The sequence below is a fragment of the Micropterus dolomieu genome, linkage group LG21 (assembly GCF_021292245.1).
Source record: "Micropterus dolomieu isolate WLL.071019.BEF.003 ecotype Adirondacks linkage group LG21, ASM2129224v1, whole genome shotgun sequence".
NCBI lineage: Eukaryota > Metazoa > Chordata > Actinopteri > Centrarchiformes > Centrarchidae > Micropterus > Micropterus dolomieu.
In genome coordinates this window covers 30,182,410-30,201,789 of record NC_060170.1, presented here as the reverse complement: position 1 = coordinate 30,201,789, position 19,380 = coordinate 30,182,410, and the positions used below count along the sequence as shown (strand labels likewise).

The 19,380-nt window shown below is 39.9% G+C and overlaps 1 protein-coding gene across 5 annotated transcripts; it reads left to right on the top strand.

Annotated features, from left to right (window-relative positions):
• The first annotated feature begins 3,651 nt into the window (after window positions 1–3,651).
• On the top strand, window positions 3,652–18,824 carry ncs1b (neuronal calcium sensor 1b). 5 transcript variants are annotated; one of them, XM_046034609.1, is made up of 10 exons: window positions 3,652–3,849; window positions 4,504–4,619; window positions 5,579–5,698; window positions 8,987–9,011; window positions 13,703–13,841; window positions 15,557–15,635; window positions 16,157–16,245; window positions 16,317–16,394; window positions 17,012–17,119; window positions 17,567–18,824. In XM_046034609.1, the coding sequence occupies exons 3-9, from the start codon at window positions 5,635–5,637 to the stop codon at window positions 17,108–17,110; spliced, it is 573 nt and encodes a 190-aa protein (XP_045890565.1). In that variant the 5' UTR covers window positions 3,652–3,849; window positions 4,504–4,619; window positions 5,579–5,634; the 3' UTR covers window positions 17,111–17,119; window positions 17,567–18,824. The 5 variants fall into 5 exon arrangements, with proteins under 5 accessions (XP_045890565.1, XP_045890564.1, XP_045890563.1 ...); XM_046034608.1 differs by having other exon boundaries at window positions 3,653–3,849; window positions 5,584–5,698; window positions 17,515–18,824; XM_046034607.1 differs by having other exon boundaries at window positions 3,653–3,849; window positions 17,515–18,824.
• The last annotated feature ends 556 nt before the right edge of the window (window positions 18,825–19,380 follow it).

The following is a 19,380-nucleotide window of genomic DNA, read 5'->3' as shown; positions in this document are numbered from 1 at the left end:
CTCTTTGTCATTTCCTCCATCTGTCACACTGTTTTAAAAGATTCATGTGTGCAAAAACTATAAATGTTCACCTGCCTCTTTAGGACAGCCCATCACCTATACTCTTTATGTTTGCATACTGTATGGAGGACAAGCATCAATACTGTATTTGCTTGAAAGGAAATGATTAAGATAATTGAAATAATTGAATAGCTTGCCATGACCATGCATTTTTTTATCTTGCAAGTTATCAGTTGTTACTATAACCAGAGGGACATGGTTAAATCTAGTAAACCTTTCATGTCTGAGTCATTGAAGCTGCATTTCTGCTAAGTGTGTGGCTATTTATAAAAGTGCCAGAGAAATGGATGAGATGCTGAATTAAAATTAGCTATACATAAAATATCACCACCAAATGGCCTCATAACATCTGTTTTTCGAATGTATGGATGTTTTTCTCAGTCATTACACGCTTTGTTTATGTATAAGTGGCTCTGTCTTCAAGTTGTAATATAAAAAAATCTCATGAATATTTCCTCTTGCTGATGGAGTTTTCATTACCTTCTTGTGTTTTTGCTGCTAATTAAGACAAATATTGTGTTGATGGTATATTGTCAGCCCAGAGAAAATGACTTACCCACTTGTAATGCAATACTGAGGGTACTAAAACTCAGTGGCACTACAAAATATACAGAACTTTTCCAGGCAGTGGTTTTCTTCCAGTAGTGCCCCAGCTGTTTTAGCATATGTCAGCATATCATTGTGATGCAAAGACGCTGCACGATGCCCCTGTGGTGATGATGATTTAATGATCATGGTGCGTGGTTTCTGATAAATGGACAAATATCTGCAAGTAATTACACTGAAGATTTTCAGGGGAAGTGCTTCGTTCCAATGAAATGAGGGAAAAGGAGAAATGACTGCCAGTGTTTGGTGGTCTGCAATGGAACTTCCACACTTCATTCTGTAGATGGATATTCCTTCTCAGAAACTAAGCAAAAAAGAATAGGAATTAGTGGCAACTTCAACCTGTCTCATGAGGATCTTTTTGTCGCTAGAAACTGCGAAATGTGTTGCATTTTTCCTTGCTACTTCTATCAGTGATAAGGCTGTAAGCAAAACATTAGAAAACAGCCTTAATGTATGGCATTTTTCTTGAAAACAGTCTCTCTCAGTTAATTTGATGACACTAATAGTCAAATTTGTGGAATAAAGATTTATATTGGACTAAATGGTTGGTGGTAACCTGTGCAAATAAAGTGAGTTTTCTGAGTTTTGGCCAGTTTAACTAACCCACAGAGCACAAACTAAACTGTATGTATCTCAAAAGAATCAAGCATTTTCTCAATTCCACCTGCTCTCAGGTCTGCAGCATAAAATGATTAGAAATCTTCCATTCATTTACCCCATTTTGCCATGGCCTCTTTCTCCTGTGCTCAGTCTTGTTCCCTCTATTCCTATGAGACTACTGTAACTGCAGTTGACAGGACTGCAGGGAAGGGCACTGAATACTAAGATGGCCAAGCCACACAACCCACATTTAGATCCAACCCGCCCATGAATGGGTAGAAAGCTCCTATTGGGATTTTGAATGATGATGTAGCAGTTGTTAATGGACAAACGCTACAACTAAACATCTGTTGGAATGCAGCTGATGGGAGCAGAATTTTAACAAGCTGCAAATGAAAATGTCTGACTGCAAAGTCACTTGGACTCAAGCACAAGTAAAATGAGTAATAAGGATGAGTAACAAATGTGATGAATGAGACTCGTGGGAAAAATGTCTTGTCCTTGCATCCTTCACGTAGCCTAATACATATGTGAAGACTGCAGAAGAGAAATCATTTGCTTCAAACCAATCTGAAATTCTTTCCTTCTCCTTTAGCACATTTCTGAAATTTTCCTCATTCCCATATAGCACTCAGCAGGCCTTGTGCTCTCCAAATCAGCAGTTACAGTAGGCTATGTTTGGTTAAACTTAACATGAATTTTCCTGGTATGCTCTTTCAATTTGTCATCCCAGTCTCAAGCTTTTAAGGCTTTTTTCAAGTCTAGGTACCTAACTGATTTTCAGTTTATCAGCTTTATCAGCTTCCAAAATAACTGTTAGAGGTAAAACTTTGAAACAACATAAATTACTTAACACTCTTAAATCTTACACTGCAGTTTACTTGCAATGTAGAGGACTACTCAGCCTGTGAAAACATGCATTTGGTGGGGGTGGGGGGGTTAAAATCAGAGACAATAACCATGATGCTGTTATCTCAACTTGGTCTTGAGACTATTCACAGAAAGTCTGTGTGGGTGGAATTTGAAAGACCTGGGGCCTCATAAGAAAAACATTTAGCTGCTATTTGCTGGTCTTATCTTAACTAGAAAAAATCCTATCTTCCCATTACAGAAGCAATTCCTAAACTCATGGCTATGTCCTATCCATCTCAGTCCTTGTATCTTATCTACTCAATTCTTCAGTCAGCACTCGTCTTGTCATGCCTGTATCTGTATTTAGAATGTAAACAACACCGCCTGCATCCATCACCACAGCTGTCTCACTTCACTTAAACTGGCTAGTTAGCTTGACATTATGGACAAGAAAATACATGCATTACATTTTAGCTTTAATTTTAGGCATTCATATGGAGGCATTAATTGTGTCGATGGAGGAGAAGAAACCCCACCCTTTTGGGAATTCACTTGCAAATTACGATATTATGAAACTAGGATAAAGATTTGAACGGATGTAGCACGTCCATCAAATTCAAAATGAATTGTCTTGATTGACTGCAGTATATGCTACCCATTAATACATGTTCTGGGAAATTTAAAACATCATCATATGGTTTGAGTAGCCTTTAAATAGTAAGATTTCGGTGTTCATGTTGTTCCCCGTCTTCTCTGTCATTTGCCATACAGACCTACAGTGATGCTGCAATTTTTGGCAGTTACATCAAATGTAGGACAGGGTATCGACCATCCTAACTTAGGATTCCTAACTTCCCTAAATGTCATCCTCAACTGAGATAAGAGGACGTCCAGCCTTTTTGTAATGAGAACCCACAGTGTTTGTCTAAGGCAAGAGTCTACTGAGCTGCATTATGGGATTTGTAGTGTTTTTGGAGCATGAGCCTTCCTAAGGACTAAAACTCAAGAAATCTCAGCTTCTGCTGCATCAATTATGACCATTCTTGTTCTGTTTTTATCTGTTATCTCTTGTGAGTCCCCCGACTTAATGAGAGTGCAATGCTAAATTGCAGAAAAGTCCCTTTAAGGGCTACTAATTCTAGGCTATAGATAGCCTATAGCCTATATATTATAATACAAAAGTTCACAGTAATATGCTAACTAATCATTAGAGATGAAAAAACATGCAAAATCAAAAAGCACATCATTATGTGGCCCCAATTAATTGTGCCCCCCCCCCCCCCCTCCACCGAAGGACATTAGTAAACTCACTGTAAAATTGGGTATAAAAGATACCATAAAAGTATGATATCTGCCTTTAAGCTCTGTCCCGAAAATGATAATGTGGGTGTAAAGTGAGTTCGGATAAGCCTTCACTGTATACGAAATGACACGTGTAAAGGCTCTGAAAGCATACAAAGAGTCAGTGTATATCCAATGGCACCGCGACGTCAGTGTCTCTGGCACTGAGCTGAGTTGGTCGGGGCCAGCAGCAGCAGCAACGTCACTCCCTGACGGCGGCACCAGAGCAGCACGGACGGCCATCCGCGCAGCAGCGAGTCGCTCCGGAACTCGGCGGAAGGTAGACAACGTTGAACAGCGGCTCTCCGCTTTGGGACTGACTGGACGGCGACTTTCCGCCCCTGTAAATCCCGAAGTCGCTTTATATAGAAAAGCTCTTATTTCAAGGTGAGTTTTCTGTTTATTTTTTGTGTGAACTAGCTACAAGGAACAGCGTGGGTACCGCGGTTGCGAGTACAATGACTAGCAAGCTTCCCGCACTGTAGCTGTTGTACTGTAGCCATAAACTGTGTGTTGCTATGGTATTGCCAGGCAACATCCCACCTGCTGCTTTCGTGGCTATCTATTGTGCATTTGTTACTAATGTCAACTTCAACAAAAATGAAAATATGGAAACGCTTTTTCGCATGTTTTAATTCAGCCATTAATTTGTTATGAATTTGGGTGTGCGTGTTTTAGTTGTGCTGTTTTCTCCCAGCCACCTGTTTTCAGAACACTTGAATGAAATCGATAAGAGACTTGACGCTACAGTTAATTTGCTCGTCATTTAATGTTATGTTAATTTAAATCAGTTTACTTTAAGAATAGCCTCTGCACTTACATTACTAACACTCTTCTTGCGCCACATTGTGTCTTGCCTGTCGGCTATATTAAGCAGCTTTGGCAGACAGTAGATAGGTCGTTGTCTGTTTTGAGTGTTTTTCCAGTCCAGTGCTCATTTGTCTGTGGCTCTAGGTGACAACACAGACCATTTCCACTAAAACACATCACATGCTTTTTGTTCCCTTTGTAACTGCTGTCTGTCTGTCATATTTCTTATAGTGTCTAAGTAATACCCAGGACCACAAAAGCAAACACAAGATGGTGAATACCAGCGTGGCATCCATCAGAAGGACATCACTGGCCATGGACACAGGGAACAGATGTTTGCAGTGAAGGTGCCTAGCACTTACAGTAGCTTCCTATTCTGTGGCTCAGGCAGCTGCTGTGGTTAGGCATTAGTGCATGCCCGTGATACAAAGAAATTCCATTATCCCTCATCTCCTGTCTGCTGTGACAGAGGAAATCACCATACCATGATGTCGTGAGGACAGGAAGGAGGGAGAATTATGAGTCAGAATGGAGAAGAAAAGAAAACTGTCACTCCTCAAATCCGCCTATAAGCTTGGTAGACAGCTCACACACTTATTTTAAGAGCAAAACCAGATCTCTTTTCAGCTGGCATCTACTGTAGAACTGTAGAGACCTTGCTTCTTTTTTCCCTAAATTATTACCGAAACCTTTAACTTTTCCTTAAACTGTTACGTATGTATAAATTCAAGGGTTTAGAGTTAATGCTTTGAGGGAGTGCAAAGTGCAGCGGGGTGCATCCAAGGCGAGCTCTGTTCATTGTATTTTAGTTTACACACCACCTTATCTCAGCTGTCGACAGGGAGGGATTCTTTTCTACAGTAACATACCCAGAGCAAAAAGAGATAGTGGTGGGAAAGGAGGGGTGGGAGGAGTGAGAAGAACAGAGAATGACTGTGAGGGAGTGAGCGTGCTTAACCCAGCTACTGAGTGACTCTTGTATCGAAGATCGAAGGTAGCAACGCATCCAAACGCCACTCTTCGCCCACGGACTGCTGTGAAGAAATGAAGCGGTCACATAGGCACTCAGCAGCGACCCTTCTTCACAGGGTGCCTGGGGATTGACTCGCCTGTCGTTAGTGCAGGGGCTGGTGACTGAGTAGATCATCACCGCGGCTAGAATGAACTACCAACCACCAAACGATACACAAATATAGCTTGAATGGAAGTTGCCCCCCCCCCCCTTTAAACCAAACAAGTGTGTTTTCCTTATTTCACTGGTTTCATTGCACCTAAACTGGCCCACGTTTGTGTATGTTTTTGTCAGAGCAGCAGACTGGAGAGGAGGTAGTAACAGGTGCTGTGTGAGGAGAGCTGAAGATCATGGGTAAATCAAACAGCAAGCTGAAGCCAGAGGTGGTGGAGGAGTTGACAAGGAAAACCTACTGTGAGTACCATCATGTCTTTGTTTTTTTTTGCTCAGTAGTAATAATAATGTAAATAATAATAGCTTTATTTGTATAGCACTTTTCAATACATGTAACAAAGTGCTTGTCTTTAGAAAGTAAATCCTGCACAAACTCTTCTTTAGCCACCCTGTTTGACAATAAAGGAACATTCTGGACAAACATAAAAAACAATAGCATATGTGATAGGAATTATAAAATAAAACTTTAATAGTATTGCTGCAGTTTTTAAATCATATTTTCCGCCCACTGTGTTCCATACAGGCTGTATAGTAAATAACCCTGCCTGCTGGGATATATTGGGATTCTACACCAGTATCTTGTTATTGCCATAACAGAGCTACTACCAAATGTCAGCTGGGAATACTCATCTTGTTTGATTTAAATTTACATTTAAATGTTGTGTAGCAAATTGTGATTGGTTAAGGTCTGGCAAAAGTTGTAATCAGCATCTTTAAATCACACTGAAGGGATTTATGACGATGAAGATGCTGAGTTTGTATCAGCTATCAAGCTGGGGGTTTTAGAGATGAGGATGTGGTTTTTGAATGTAGATTGTGGGCCCTCTGTATATTTTTATTTTTTTATATTATGTATTTAGCGATAGATTGAGTACAAACAGAGTCTAAATAAATGAACGCTATGCTATACACACCACAATTATAAATGGTATTCATGCCTAGAGACTGCCAGAAATGGTGGGATTGGTGGGAATGACCGAAGTCAAAAGCTGGAGTGAATGTACAATATTGCAAGTACAGCAATTCATGTTGTTTCTGTCAACCTGACATTGAATACTGACAGCATTGGATTGATAATCTCGTGCTTAAAAAAAAAAAGCTTTTTTCTCCCTCTGTTTTAAATCAAATTTTAGAATTACCACAACGATGTCTGCTCGAAAGACACTATATTAATCATTGGTGTGTTATTTCTGGAGCACAGAGTTATTATTATTATTTGAGCAGTACAGTGTGCAGGTGTGGGTGGGAGTTGACATCCACTGGCTGCTTAATGACAGTGTTATTTGTGTGGTGGCTCTCTCCACAGCAGAGCCGAGGAAGGTTGTTGTGGCAGGAAATTGCTGTGGAGGAAGATTGGGCTTCATGCTGGGCTGGGTTGCTTGCTGCTGTCCTTTACTCTCTCTCTCTTTCTCTCTTACCCTTTAGCCCTGTCTCTTTCGCTTTATCCCCTAATTGCCCTCTTTGAGCAGGGAATGGAATAGTATAATTAGGATCTTATCTGGTTAGCATCGCTGAGAGGGGCACCAAGCTTTCTCTCCCTGCATGATCATTCTCCCATGTTCGGTTGTTGCCTGCTTTCCTTCATCCTGTTGCCTCTTTCTTTTGCTCTCACATGAGAAGCTGTGTCTGCCATTTTAGTCAGCGCTTTGCTTTGCTTCTTGACAGATTGGGGACTTAAGACATTTTTCTGCGCCTATGTGTCTTTTTGTTTCAGTGGTGGAAGAAGCAGGGCGTTTTTTTTACCCCAGCAAATTATGCCCTTTGTGTTGACAGGCGACCAACAAGGCTAGGCTAATGCTAAGAAATGCGGCCTGTTTAGGTCAAAAAAATGTCTTTAGATGTCTGTCCTCTGTTTTGCTATAGATTTGAAAATTCAGGCTTCTTTATAAGAAAATTATTGTCACCATATATTATAAATAAAACACTTTCTGGCTAAAGACACATTAAGCTATGCAAAGGCTCTGGGTAGCCAGTGATTTTCCTGTCCTTATTGGAAACGTGAAAAAAATGGTTGCAACCTCACCTTTACTTTAAGAGAGCCTAATTCGCCCCAGAAATTATTTTCCAAATGACTGTTCTGGCATCACATGGAGAGAGCAGCAGTCCTATTAAAATGTCTGCAGGATATAGGCTAGGCTCATGTAATGGCATGATGATTTTGTAAGTTGTCAAAGCCATGAAGAGGCTCACAGTGACAGAGTGCAAGCTGGATGTGCTCTAGCTGACCCTGCAAGGCCAGCTGGATGAGTAGGCCCTGCACTCACCTGCAGTGGGCTGATTGCAGTATTGCCCGTTGCCTCTGACTGAGTTATGTAATCATTTTTTATTAAACCGTAGCCATGGTAAATTGCCTCAATTTTTGACTGCATTGACTTTTGAGGCCAATTTAATGGTAGCTTGGCTTGGCTGATGGTCGTGAGATTGACCCTGACATTTATTGCCCAGGAAAGGGTCACATGATGAGTTTCTTGGTAAAATGCTGAGCAGAACAAATTGAGGCCGAGATATATGCAGACGAGGGCCACCTGACCTGGCCCTCTCACATATAGCCTCTGTATGATTCTGCTCCAGTACTGCAGTACTCACATTATAAATATGTATACAGTATATGTGTAAATCTCATGGTACAAAATCCTTTTTAATCTTGTCATGAATATTTTTTATTACCTGACCAGTCTCCTGCAATGTGTGGGTGTTGGATAATTTCATAATGTAATTTAATTTACCACCAAAAATATCTTAGTTATGGCACATGAATTCTAGGCATTATACCCACTGTTTACTTTGTTTCTCTGGTCGTATACCTTTGTTTGTCTTGTAACCAAACTAGTTAAGTCAAGGTTAAACATTGCAGTAGAGGAAATTATAGATTAACTAACTAGCTATTGGTTACAAGGCTTTTGCTTTGCCCCAGGACCAACAGAAGTGGTAGTAGACGGCATCTATCCTCAGAATTACGGCAGCATGAATTCAGAAAGTTTCTCTCAAAGGACCAACTGGTTAAGTTAATGCTATTGATTTCCAGCCCTTGTTTTCATTAGTAACACCAGGGGCAGAGAGGCCGAAAATTGCTTTGGTTACTTGAGAGAGAGTAAAGAGACAAGGGAAAACCATGAGGGATAGGTTTTATTGGATACTGGCAGATGATGGTGTTTGTGTGGGCATGATAACACATCCTGCCTCTTAAACGGTTCACTTTCTTAAATCTGTGGCCAGCGTTCGTTCCGTCAGCCTTGTTTGTCTTTTCGTGCATCTCTGGGGTTTACTCCCACTTGTCTCTACTATACCCGATAGTGTGCTAGAATCAGTTCATTCTACACTCAACTAACTATGGCTATTTTCCAATAATTGCATGATGACACAGTTGAATATTTTTGGTAAAGTCAAAAGATATGTGTTGGATAGGACTGGGCCAAGATGATTAACGATGCTACAACTTGGCTCTTCTGTTGCATCTAACAGCAAGCTACTTTTTTTCTAGGACAACCAAAGTCATCCTCTAAGCTAATGTTTTTATTTCTCTTACAGTTACAGAGAAAGAGGTGCAGCAGTGGTAAGTGTGTCTATTAATCTTTTATTAAAAAATGTTTCCATTCCTTATGTGAGGCAAGTCACTTATTAATAATTGTGTATTTACTGGCAAAGTTTACAGGAATAAGAGGGTCTTTTATTGACCCACTTGCAAAACCCACTTTGATATATTTTGCCGAGGATATGGTTTCTTTAGTCCATGGAAAGAATATTTACAATTTGTTTGATAGTTGATTTGTAGCCACCTCTCTCACTCTGCCCTGAAGACAGATGAGTTCTGAATATAGAATGACTTTGAAGGCTTACTGAGACAGAATGACTTTGAAGGCTGATAACACTGATACAAGCATTTCCATGATGCATTTCTCAACAACCTTTTTACTCTCTTTGCGAAAGGGATGTCTGATAAAGTTGTTTCTCTTTTAGGCACTTAATGACTACGTGGCCACAGAGCCTCCACAATGTTGTAGTTTAGTAATCCTTCCTGTCAGATTCTGTACCTATTAGTCAGGGTGACCCGCACCAGCATTATCTCGCAGAGGTCTAGCCTTTGTCTGATCCCAGCCTGTACTCACAGTGTTGTAACATGCACATGAATATATCAAAATAAAACATATTCATGAAACGGAGAAACCTCAGGCCTGGTTAAGTCACAAAGCTGTGGTGAGAGTAAGCAATACTGTTAAGGTAGGAATTTCTGAATGTTTTTCTGAAGGCACAATTTAAATGCAGAGAGACAAGGCATCTTTTTTTACAGAAGTGATTCAAGCATGAGCACAGTCATCGCTTTTGTTTGCTGCATGCTGCTTTTGGGCTATTGTTTCTTTGGAAATAAAAGGAAAGAATAGTGTATATCAGATGAAGGAGAATTGTAATAACGCGATCACTTTTCGATGTTCACACTTCAGTTCTCCTGCTTTAGTTTTGCATTTCACGACCCAATTCGGCATGCATGAAATGAGCTCTGCCTCGAGAGCTAGTCCCTGTTCATGTCCCCTGTTACAGGGTTTACAGGGGGAAGGAGCCAGGGCACATTCACAGCCTTACAGTCACATAGCAGCAACAGTAGCCGCATTAGATATCACTGGGCAGTAGCAGTTCTAGAGCCTCCGAGCTGGCCTGTCTCTGGGGCTGCCTGAGTGCTCAGGGGCAGAATACCTCCACCCCTTAAATGTCCATCCCCCCGGCTGTGCAGCCAGCTAGCTCACCATCGCTCTCACTGTCTTTTAACAGGAAAGTTTGCACGAGTTCTCACTTGAAGATCAGCAGCAATCAACACGGCGGAGTGTGAGGGATGAGAGGGAATTTTACCAGGGGAAATGCCAGATGGTGTGTAATTAGAGCACAGGCACAGACACAGAAGAATTAGCAGGGTTAGATAAATGCCTGTGTTGTGCATTAAATGTGTTCCCCTTTTTAATTCTCCTTTGAAGGAACATCATTAGTATGCTCAAAGCTCACCTGAAATCAATAACAAAATGCCATACTGCAGTGATGTCCTGCCAGCGAGGCAGGAGCAAGAGAAACATCTTGCACAACTCTTTAGCAAACCACCATGATAGATGCCAAGGAGTAGGAGCCAGTGCCAATAATAAATACTTTATCTTCATGCTGGCTCCCCAGTGTGGTCTGATGCACAATGTCACGCCTGCTATATCCCTGCAAGTACAGTGCATAGTCGCATTATTACACTACTTCAAGTACAGCCTGACTGTGTGTGTGTCTTAACACCAGTGTCACCAAGTCAGATTTCTTGCACATGATGGGTTCTTGGCAAATGAAGGTGATGCTGATTATGACTCTGGGCAAACATGTTTACGCTGGTACAGTGTCTTTGCACTGTATGTGTCCCTTCTGTAACTCCACTGGTAGTATGTTAAAATTGGTAGTCAGTCCTACATGTGTATTACTGTATGCCTAGTAAAGCAAAGTAATGTGACTTTTTAATGGCTGAAAAACAATACCATTTCACAGCAGTAAGTCTTTGATAAATCAAAAGTCAAAGTGCATGTTGAAGAATTTTAATATCCAGTAATTATACTTGAGTTAATTTTAGTGGTTTGATTATTTTACTTAAAGACAACTTGACCAAACACTTTTGATAAGAATCCCTTTGTTTTGGTTATTGAGAAGTTTTGGCCAAGATATTGGGGGGGCATCAGAAAAATAAACACTAACATTAATATAGCTTTCACAATTAATTACTATCAACAACTATAAACAACAACATAATTCAACAAAAAACATATTAAATTTGAGATTTAAATAAGTCAATTATTTAACTATGCAACCTTTACTGAACTCTAATAATCATCAGATGAAGTATAGTAGTGTATGATGTGGCCAAGCCTTTGAACATCTGTTCAGGTCTTGGGGAGTATTACTGCATAATTATGTGAAAAAAGTTGTATAAAACCTTTTGTGGCTCTAGAGAAACCAGCAGAAATTAGCCACTGCTAGCTGAAAATACCTGATTCCACAACCTAGCTGTTGGTGGTCAAGTTGCATTGTGGGTAATTTTATACTTGAAAAACTGTCCATCATGAATATAAGTGCAATGATTAAATAATAAAGTACTATTTTAATTCTGTCATTTTCACATGCAATAAGTCCTTAAGGTGCTTTTAAAATAGTAAAACCCGGTCACAGAAAAGAAACCTATTTCAGGCACTCTCTTGCAAGGAAAAAAGTCATATTAAAGAGCTACTCCAGTAATTTAGGGTTGCACTTCCATAAAGCTGACTTTAAGCTTAAAATGGACCATAATGCAACTCAAGAGCATCTTTCATTAGACTGCCCCTGCTTCCTAAATGGCCACTTCTTTCAAATGTCATACCTCCAGTTTTTAACACACACTTTCCGTTAAAAGACTCAAGCCCAAGTCAAGATGAAATAAAAAAAAAAACAATGCTGATGATGTCATCAGGGTTATTTTTAGGAAGCTGCTTCAGAGCCACAGAAGACATGTTTTCGCAGGGAGCAGTACTTCTCATGACAAGTAAACTGAACTTCATATGTAAAATCAGTTGAGTGCCCTTTTGAAATCCTTGCAGACCTGTTTAAATCCCAATCAAAACACAATATTCATGTGGTCTGTGATGTTAATTAATTTTTATGTTTTTATCCTCTTGTCAATGCAATGCAGGATACAGGAAAGCTTTTTGCAACCATCATTTATATCAGAAAGTTGAACTCCAATCAGAAACATATTTCTCTGCTTTAATTTCTTGTTATCAGTAAACATACACAACATATGCTGATGCTGTGATAAGCAGCTATATTAGCATTGGAGTGCCAGTTAAATTTTATTTTGTCTGTGATAAACAATTAGCCATTTCTTGTAAACCTCCTAGTTAGCAGATATAAGTAATTGTTGTGGATGTTAAGATTCTCCCATTTGATGACAGCCGTTGTTCAGTGTGACAAACAGAATAGGTGTCTTTCTCACAAATACGTTATATAGGTACACTGTAGTAAACAATCACTACTGTATGCACTATATGTGTTCTATAGAAAAACATGTATACTATACAGTACACACAGTATGCTATACAGTATGTTACAGTATCATTCAGCCTTTTATTATATTGGTTGCCGGATATAATATTCCATAGTCACACATTAAAAATGAAAGAATTCAGGTGAAATGGGTCGGCTTTGGATTATGATATGCATTGTGTGTTCTGCACTTTGAATACCAATTAGGTTGTATTCTGCATTAAAGTGAGCTAGGCTTTCATTTTCCTGCATATCTCCAGATAATTCAAATGTTAGAATTACATGGTTCTGCTCTCTTTTCGCTTCACTTCTAGCTGAACTTTTTCCTAGCTACTCCTCAAAGCGTTTCTCCATCTCTTTGACTATGTGGAGCTGCCTTCATTATCTCCAAGGCAGATTAAATTTAAAGCGTTTTAAAAGAAGTGAGGAGCCAGAGTGTGAGTGGAAAAGATATGTCCTGGCCTTCATTCTTCATCAGAGCACTCTCTCTCTCTCTCTCTCTCTCTGGCCGTAATTACAGCCCAGCTTATTTTGAACAGCCTTAACTGAATCACAGATGAACATGCAGTGCTCCCTTGTTGTGAACTGCATCATTTTTGCTGCTGATCTAGAGCAAAAGCTTTTTACAATTATTTTTATAACTAGAGAGTATTATCATTCCCCTGCTATTTCCTCCTCTTTGTACTTTTCATCTAGCATTTATTTTTGTAAAGGCTAACACTCTCTTCCTTGCTCCCTGACCTATTACAGTCTAGTTAGACTTTGAGGCTGCTGTGTTCTTTTATGAAGACGAACAAGGAAACTGCCTACCTTTGAGTGACTGTGTTTGAAATTGCTTATGAGATGCTTCTATATTTAGGCTAATAGAGTTATTAAGTTTCTCTCTAGATTTGTCATTTCCAGGGGCGAGAGGAAGCTCTCAGTCTTATCTATCAGCCACGCATATTATCAAAAGAGGACTAGAGAGTAATTTGATTAGAGTTAACCACTCTGGGCTTGCTATTGGATTAGGGCGATCATCTTATCTGTGAATGAGACAAATAGCTTTGCACTTTACCCTTTTGATCTAGCACACTGTTTCAAACTGAATCAGTGCTGCCTGCTGTAGAAGTGAGGAGGTGACATGAGTCTACCGTGATTGTTTGTGTTTTGATAATGATTCTCATTACATTTATATTTTAACTCTTTAAATAATCTCTGTGCTTCACTTTTCAGGTACAAAGGCTTCATTAAAGATTGTCCAAGTGGGCAGCTGGATGCTGTGGGCTTTCAGAAGATATATAAGCAGTTCTTTCCTTTTGGAGATCCCACAAAGTTTGCCTCCTTTGTCTTCAACGTATTTGATGAAAATAAGGTTTGTAATCAAATTCATATACTATATTGCCCAAAATCCTATCCATATTGCTGCTGTTATTATACCTGACGGTATGCGGAATCTTTTTTAAAATATTTATTAGCACTTTTGATTGAAAGCAGTTTTGGACACTGAAATGTATTGAAATTCTAGGCCAAAGTGTAACCAAATTATACAGCATAAAGACTTGATTTTATGTGATAACTGTAAGGCTAGTACCAATGTATTGGAAGACATTGATAAAAAAACACTGTATATACCTTTTGAAATCATCCTCTGCCTGAACATTATCAGTCTGCATTTCAACAGCACAGCTGAAGATGAACCACAGCATTAATAGTAACACATAATCGTAAGTTATGTGCCAGAAATCAATTTTTAAGAATGGATGCCAGCTTTTCTTTTACCAAAGTGAATATTATTTCTTTCTGAATGAAACTCTTGTCTCTGTTATGTGGGCACATCCTCTAAGGATTTGAGGATATGATGATTAAGCAAGCTTTAACAAGGCCAAACCATTATATGCTACATTTGTCTGAAGTAATCCACCTCATTGCAGCTGCACACAATTATTCAAATTGTGTTTAGGAAGACAAACAGTAGGGGAACAGCTCTTGGGATGTTGGCGAGCCCCTGGGGGTTTATTGACTACAGTTAAGAAGCTTTGTGTTTGAAAGATCAGACGACCCCTCTGTCGGATGTTTATGTATGACCTTCATTAGCGTTAGACACCCCGTAGTTAGAGAATGCATTGATTGCTAACAGTTTTTATGACCTATGTAATCAGCAATGCATGACTTCAGCATTGTCTGGTTGGTCAGATGTCTGGTGGAGATAAACTGACCCCAAGGCCATGGCTTGGCTTTTCAGGTAGGCAGCTGTTGTACCAAAATGTTGAAAAAAACTTGCGATGCAAAACAATCCTTTAGTATCTTTTGGGAATATGAATTGGCCAAAGCCTGAAGGTTCAACTACCAGGAAATTGATTTATATGGATTTCTTGTTGTTCACAGGCTGTTTTCACTTACAATGTGAATGGCATTTATTTTATGCAGCGCTTCAGTTTGATTTGAGTAAGTCAGATGCAGTTGCTTGAGGCTGGAGGTCATAACTTGATGAATTGGTCTGAATTAGCGGCATTTGAGCCACTTTGAGCATCCGTTTTATATTTGATTATCATCCATGTAAGTGGACTTTTCTAGTGCGGTCTCCCAGAAGAATGCTGAAGGCCACAATTTTGGGAGGGTAATTGGAAATTTTGAGCTTCTGCAGTAAGATTCAGCGCATGTGATTCTAGCAAAGCTGAGAGGAAATACGCGTAATATTTTCTACTTTGTCGGACAGAATTGTCTGCCATGCCCATTCATGATGTAGAGTCACTGGAAACATGTGAGACATCTTTGCCTCAAATATACAGTAGTTGTTTTTGTGCTGTAACTTTTAGACTATGAGCCGGTAGCATCCATCTTACTCAGGACCAGAGGTGACATATTTCTTCCTGAGGAGAGAGCCAGGTGCAGGGCAAAAATAGCATCTGACTTGAAGCAATTGTCTGGCCCCGTTTTCAGCAGAATACATCAAGGGCATCATGAAAGAACAGCAAGGAGTTTATGAAACTACAGCTACAGCAATTGAAGTAAGATGCTCGTCTCTTCTCTGGCCCTTTTCTTCTCTCCCATTCTCTCTCTCTTTCTCTCCTTTTTGTCACTCTGTAGGATGGACGCATCGAGTTCTCTGAATTCATCCAGGCCTTGTCTGTGACTTCCCGGGGAACTCTAGATGAGAAGTTGAGATGTGAGAAGATGCACCCTCCTCCCCTATTTTTTGACATTTAAATGACAGGATTTAGGATTGTCTGCCATGCATTGCATATGAAAGAGGACCTAGATAACAGCAAATAGGACATTATTAGCAAGATCCTGCAGGCTTCTGTGACCTGGGGGTCATGACCCAGTGTGTTGACAACCTATTTTGAAAATAAAACACCCTGGAAAACTAGCAGTAACCATACATTTAAACCTGAAAATAAGTGTGACCGTTATTTATAGCTATAATTACTACTGTCGCCTTTTGAACTGGGAAGCAACCATGAAAGGCTGCTGCCTGTCTGTACTCAGTTTTCACCACTTCCAAAGACATGAAACACTGCATGCTTTGTAATCCATGAAAATATATAGTTTAATATAATCTTTTGTTTTACATTGTGAAGTCACAGTAATCTTCAGATCTCAGTATGGGCTCACCTACCAAAAATAGTTGTGAACCTCTTCCTTGCTGCAGTAAAACACTATGTTTTAACATCTTTGTCTATACAGGGGCTTTTAAATTATATGACCTTGATAATGATGGCTACATCACCCGAGATGAGATGTTGAACATCGTAGATGCCATATATCAGATGGTGGTAAGTTTTACCGAACATCAGACATATACATCTGTTTGAGTGGTATAAAATGTAATGATTGATTTTCTTAGGGGAACACTGTGGAGCTGCCAGAAGAAGAAAACACACCAGAAAAGCGCGTGGACCGTATTTTTGCAATGATGGACAAGGTTAGTGTTTTGAATATTGAAATAAAATCAAAAGACTGATGTGACAATGATAATGAACTAGTTACTGTAACATTTGCTTCTACTTTCTATGGTTTAACATCAAACATTGCCTGATACACATGCAGTAAATATAAGTTTACCATAAAGAGGACAGAATCTGCCTTTGTTGCCACCCCCAGGGCTTTGACATGGACACTGTTAAGTATAGAACTGTTAGCTGCAGCCATCACAGCGTCACTAACACTGCCTGCAGTCTATAAACATCATATATAGTCTCCACCACCACTAGTCCTCGGTGCTAATGCCCACTCCCTCAGACCAAAGGATTTATTCAGCTTTAGTGAAAGATGAGACGCAGCCTGCATGGGTGTGTTTGTCAGCCCACTACTGCCAAGATCAGCCCATTGGACTAGCTGTGCAGCGCAGCACTTAGTGATTTGTATTGGCAGAGTGGCTACCTTCCAAGTGCACTGAACCAAGGATCAGTCCAGCAGCACAGAACGGGAGTAACATGATTTAGCTTTTTAGCTAAAGAGCCTCTTTTGCCCCCTGCTGGTAAATCCCTGTTAAAGCACTAAAGGACTTCAGTTTAATTTAGTCCCATGTTCTTCTTCCAGAATGCAGATGGGAAGCTGACTCTGCAGGAGTTTCAGGAGGGTTCAAAAGCAGACCCTTCTATTGTTCAGGCATTGTCACTCTATGATGGACTTGTGTAGGAATGTAAGGTGAGTGGGGTATTAATGAGCTAGTACCTGCATACTTTGCTGCTTGGGTGAATCTTAGTCCCAGGTCACTGTCTAATTGTTGTTAAATCAGAATAAAACAGCAAAATTCATTCTGTGGGCTGAAACCAAAGTAAGGAAGCCACTTTCCACTCTCAGTTTGTTGTAATGAATTATTCAAATGGCCCACTTGTTTGCTGGCAATCATATAGTCTTGCAGTGCTGAGTGAAGAGCGAGACTCTCCTCTCACTGCCTAATGTAATGCACCAGCCGCTGCCAATTGTTGCTGACATCCTGCTCAGCGTTTTGTCAACTGTGAACGGAGCTTGTGAAGACATATTTTAGTAATACAGTAGCTCTGTTTAGTGATTTTCTTGCATGCTGTGAACACACCCAGGTTCCATGACACCACTTACTGTCATCTATTTGCTGGTGATCATTCTTACAAGTTCTCAGATGGATCCAAATCAGCATCCTCTTGCACGTTACACGCCAATCCAGCTCCATCACACCTGTAACAGGAGGAAGCCACTTTTAACTTGCTCACCCAGATGCAGACTGCAAACTTGTGTCGCACAGCCATACGGCATCTGTGTCAAGTAGCTGTTTGTCCACATTTCCAGTAAGGATTGTAAAGAAATATATCCTCTGATGTGACGTGGAATTCAAACATGTCAGCAAAACCGTCATTTATCTGTGCTTCTGCAGCTGTGTGGCACCGCGTACACACTTGAGTGTTGTGGACTGTGTAGGAGCATTTCTGCAAGCGCAGTGTTGTGATTTCCCAATGGACAGACCCAGGAACTGAATTCCCTCTGAGATGTTAGTGTGCATCTTGTTCACATACTGTAAAACAGGGGATTCACGAGAGCCACTCAGAGGAAATGTGCTGCTGCATCATCACCACATGGAGAGACTCTAAACCCGGGAGAATCTGGCGTGTTACTTGGTGATAACGTGAACACTAACTTAAAGTTACAAAGCAGTAAAGTATATATTGTATAATGTAAATATAACGGTAATTTATTTTCTGCTTTGCTGCATTTATGGGAATTTTACTCATAAGTATGGAATGAAGTTTTATTTTTTATCAAAGGTGTTTAAAATGTATTGCACTGTATTTTTCATTATTATTGTGGGATTGTTTTTTCCCTCATATTCTGAAGTTTCCTTTTCCTGGGAGAACAGGGTTTTTGTGTGTTGAAAGAGCGAGGATTTTTCTATAGATTGTTTACTATGTTTGCAGTCTGTGCATCCTATTGTGTTTTCACTTCCCCGTCAGCACGAGCTTCTAGTGTCTGCAGTGTTGCACAGCCACATCCTGAACAACATGACCAAGCAACACAGTGAATTCTCCCACATCTGAATTGAGGCTCATTATGTCTTTTGAAAGCATCGTACTCCACCCTCAGCACACACAAAGCTCTGGTCATTAAGAGGCACAAACAGACATCAATTCTGGTTGTAAAGCTTTTGCGAGCTCTGTGGTTGCATTTGTCCACGTTGTATTTGTCCTGTGCGAGGCCACAGCATGTGATGATGCCTTTTTTTTCACTTTTGGATTATTTTAGATACATCATTAAGATGTTTTATCAGCTTCACTGATTTTATGCCTTATGCAAATGATAATTTATTAAATGATAAATGTCATTACCTGTTGATTAACAGTATAAGAGCACAGAATAAAACGCATTTAAGTGGCCAACATTTCTATGACTGTTGTCTTAGTATTGAATAGAAAATATGTATTTTCTGTTATATATATATATATATATATATATAAAATGTTAAACTTTCCTCATGATCCCTAATGAATCACTTCTTAAGACCGTAATCCAAGACTTCACACACCAGATTGTATTGTATTCAAAATTTAAAAGATCAGCAGTCCAGTATTGCACTGAGCTACTTCACTAATAGGGGATAATGTCATGTTGAATGCATGTCCTGCTTTGAAACAAGTAATCTTACATGCCAAGTTGCTCTAAGCCTGCACTGTATAGTTGTACAATAAGCTACACAAAAACTGTGAAGTCTTGGCACTGATGGGTGTGTTAATGAGGCTCAGTAGCTGCTGGCCCTGTCTGCTTATTGGGCCTGCTCAGACCTGCTTTCTGTTTTCTTTTCATCAAGGACAGATGCAAGTGACATCAAGAGGAGGAGGCCAGAAGGGTGTAGAGCTTTGACCAGTGACATTTTTGATTTGCTTTGTTTCGAAAATACCATCTGTGACTAAGTGCAGCAAAAGACAAGTGGATTTTGA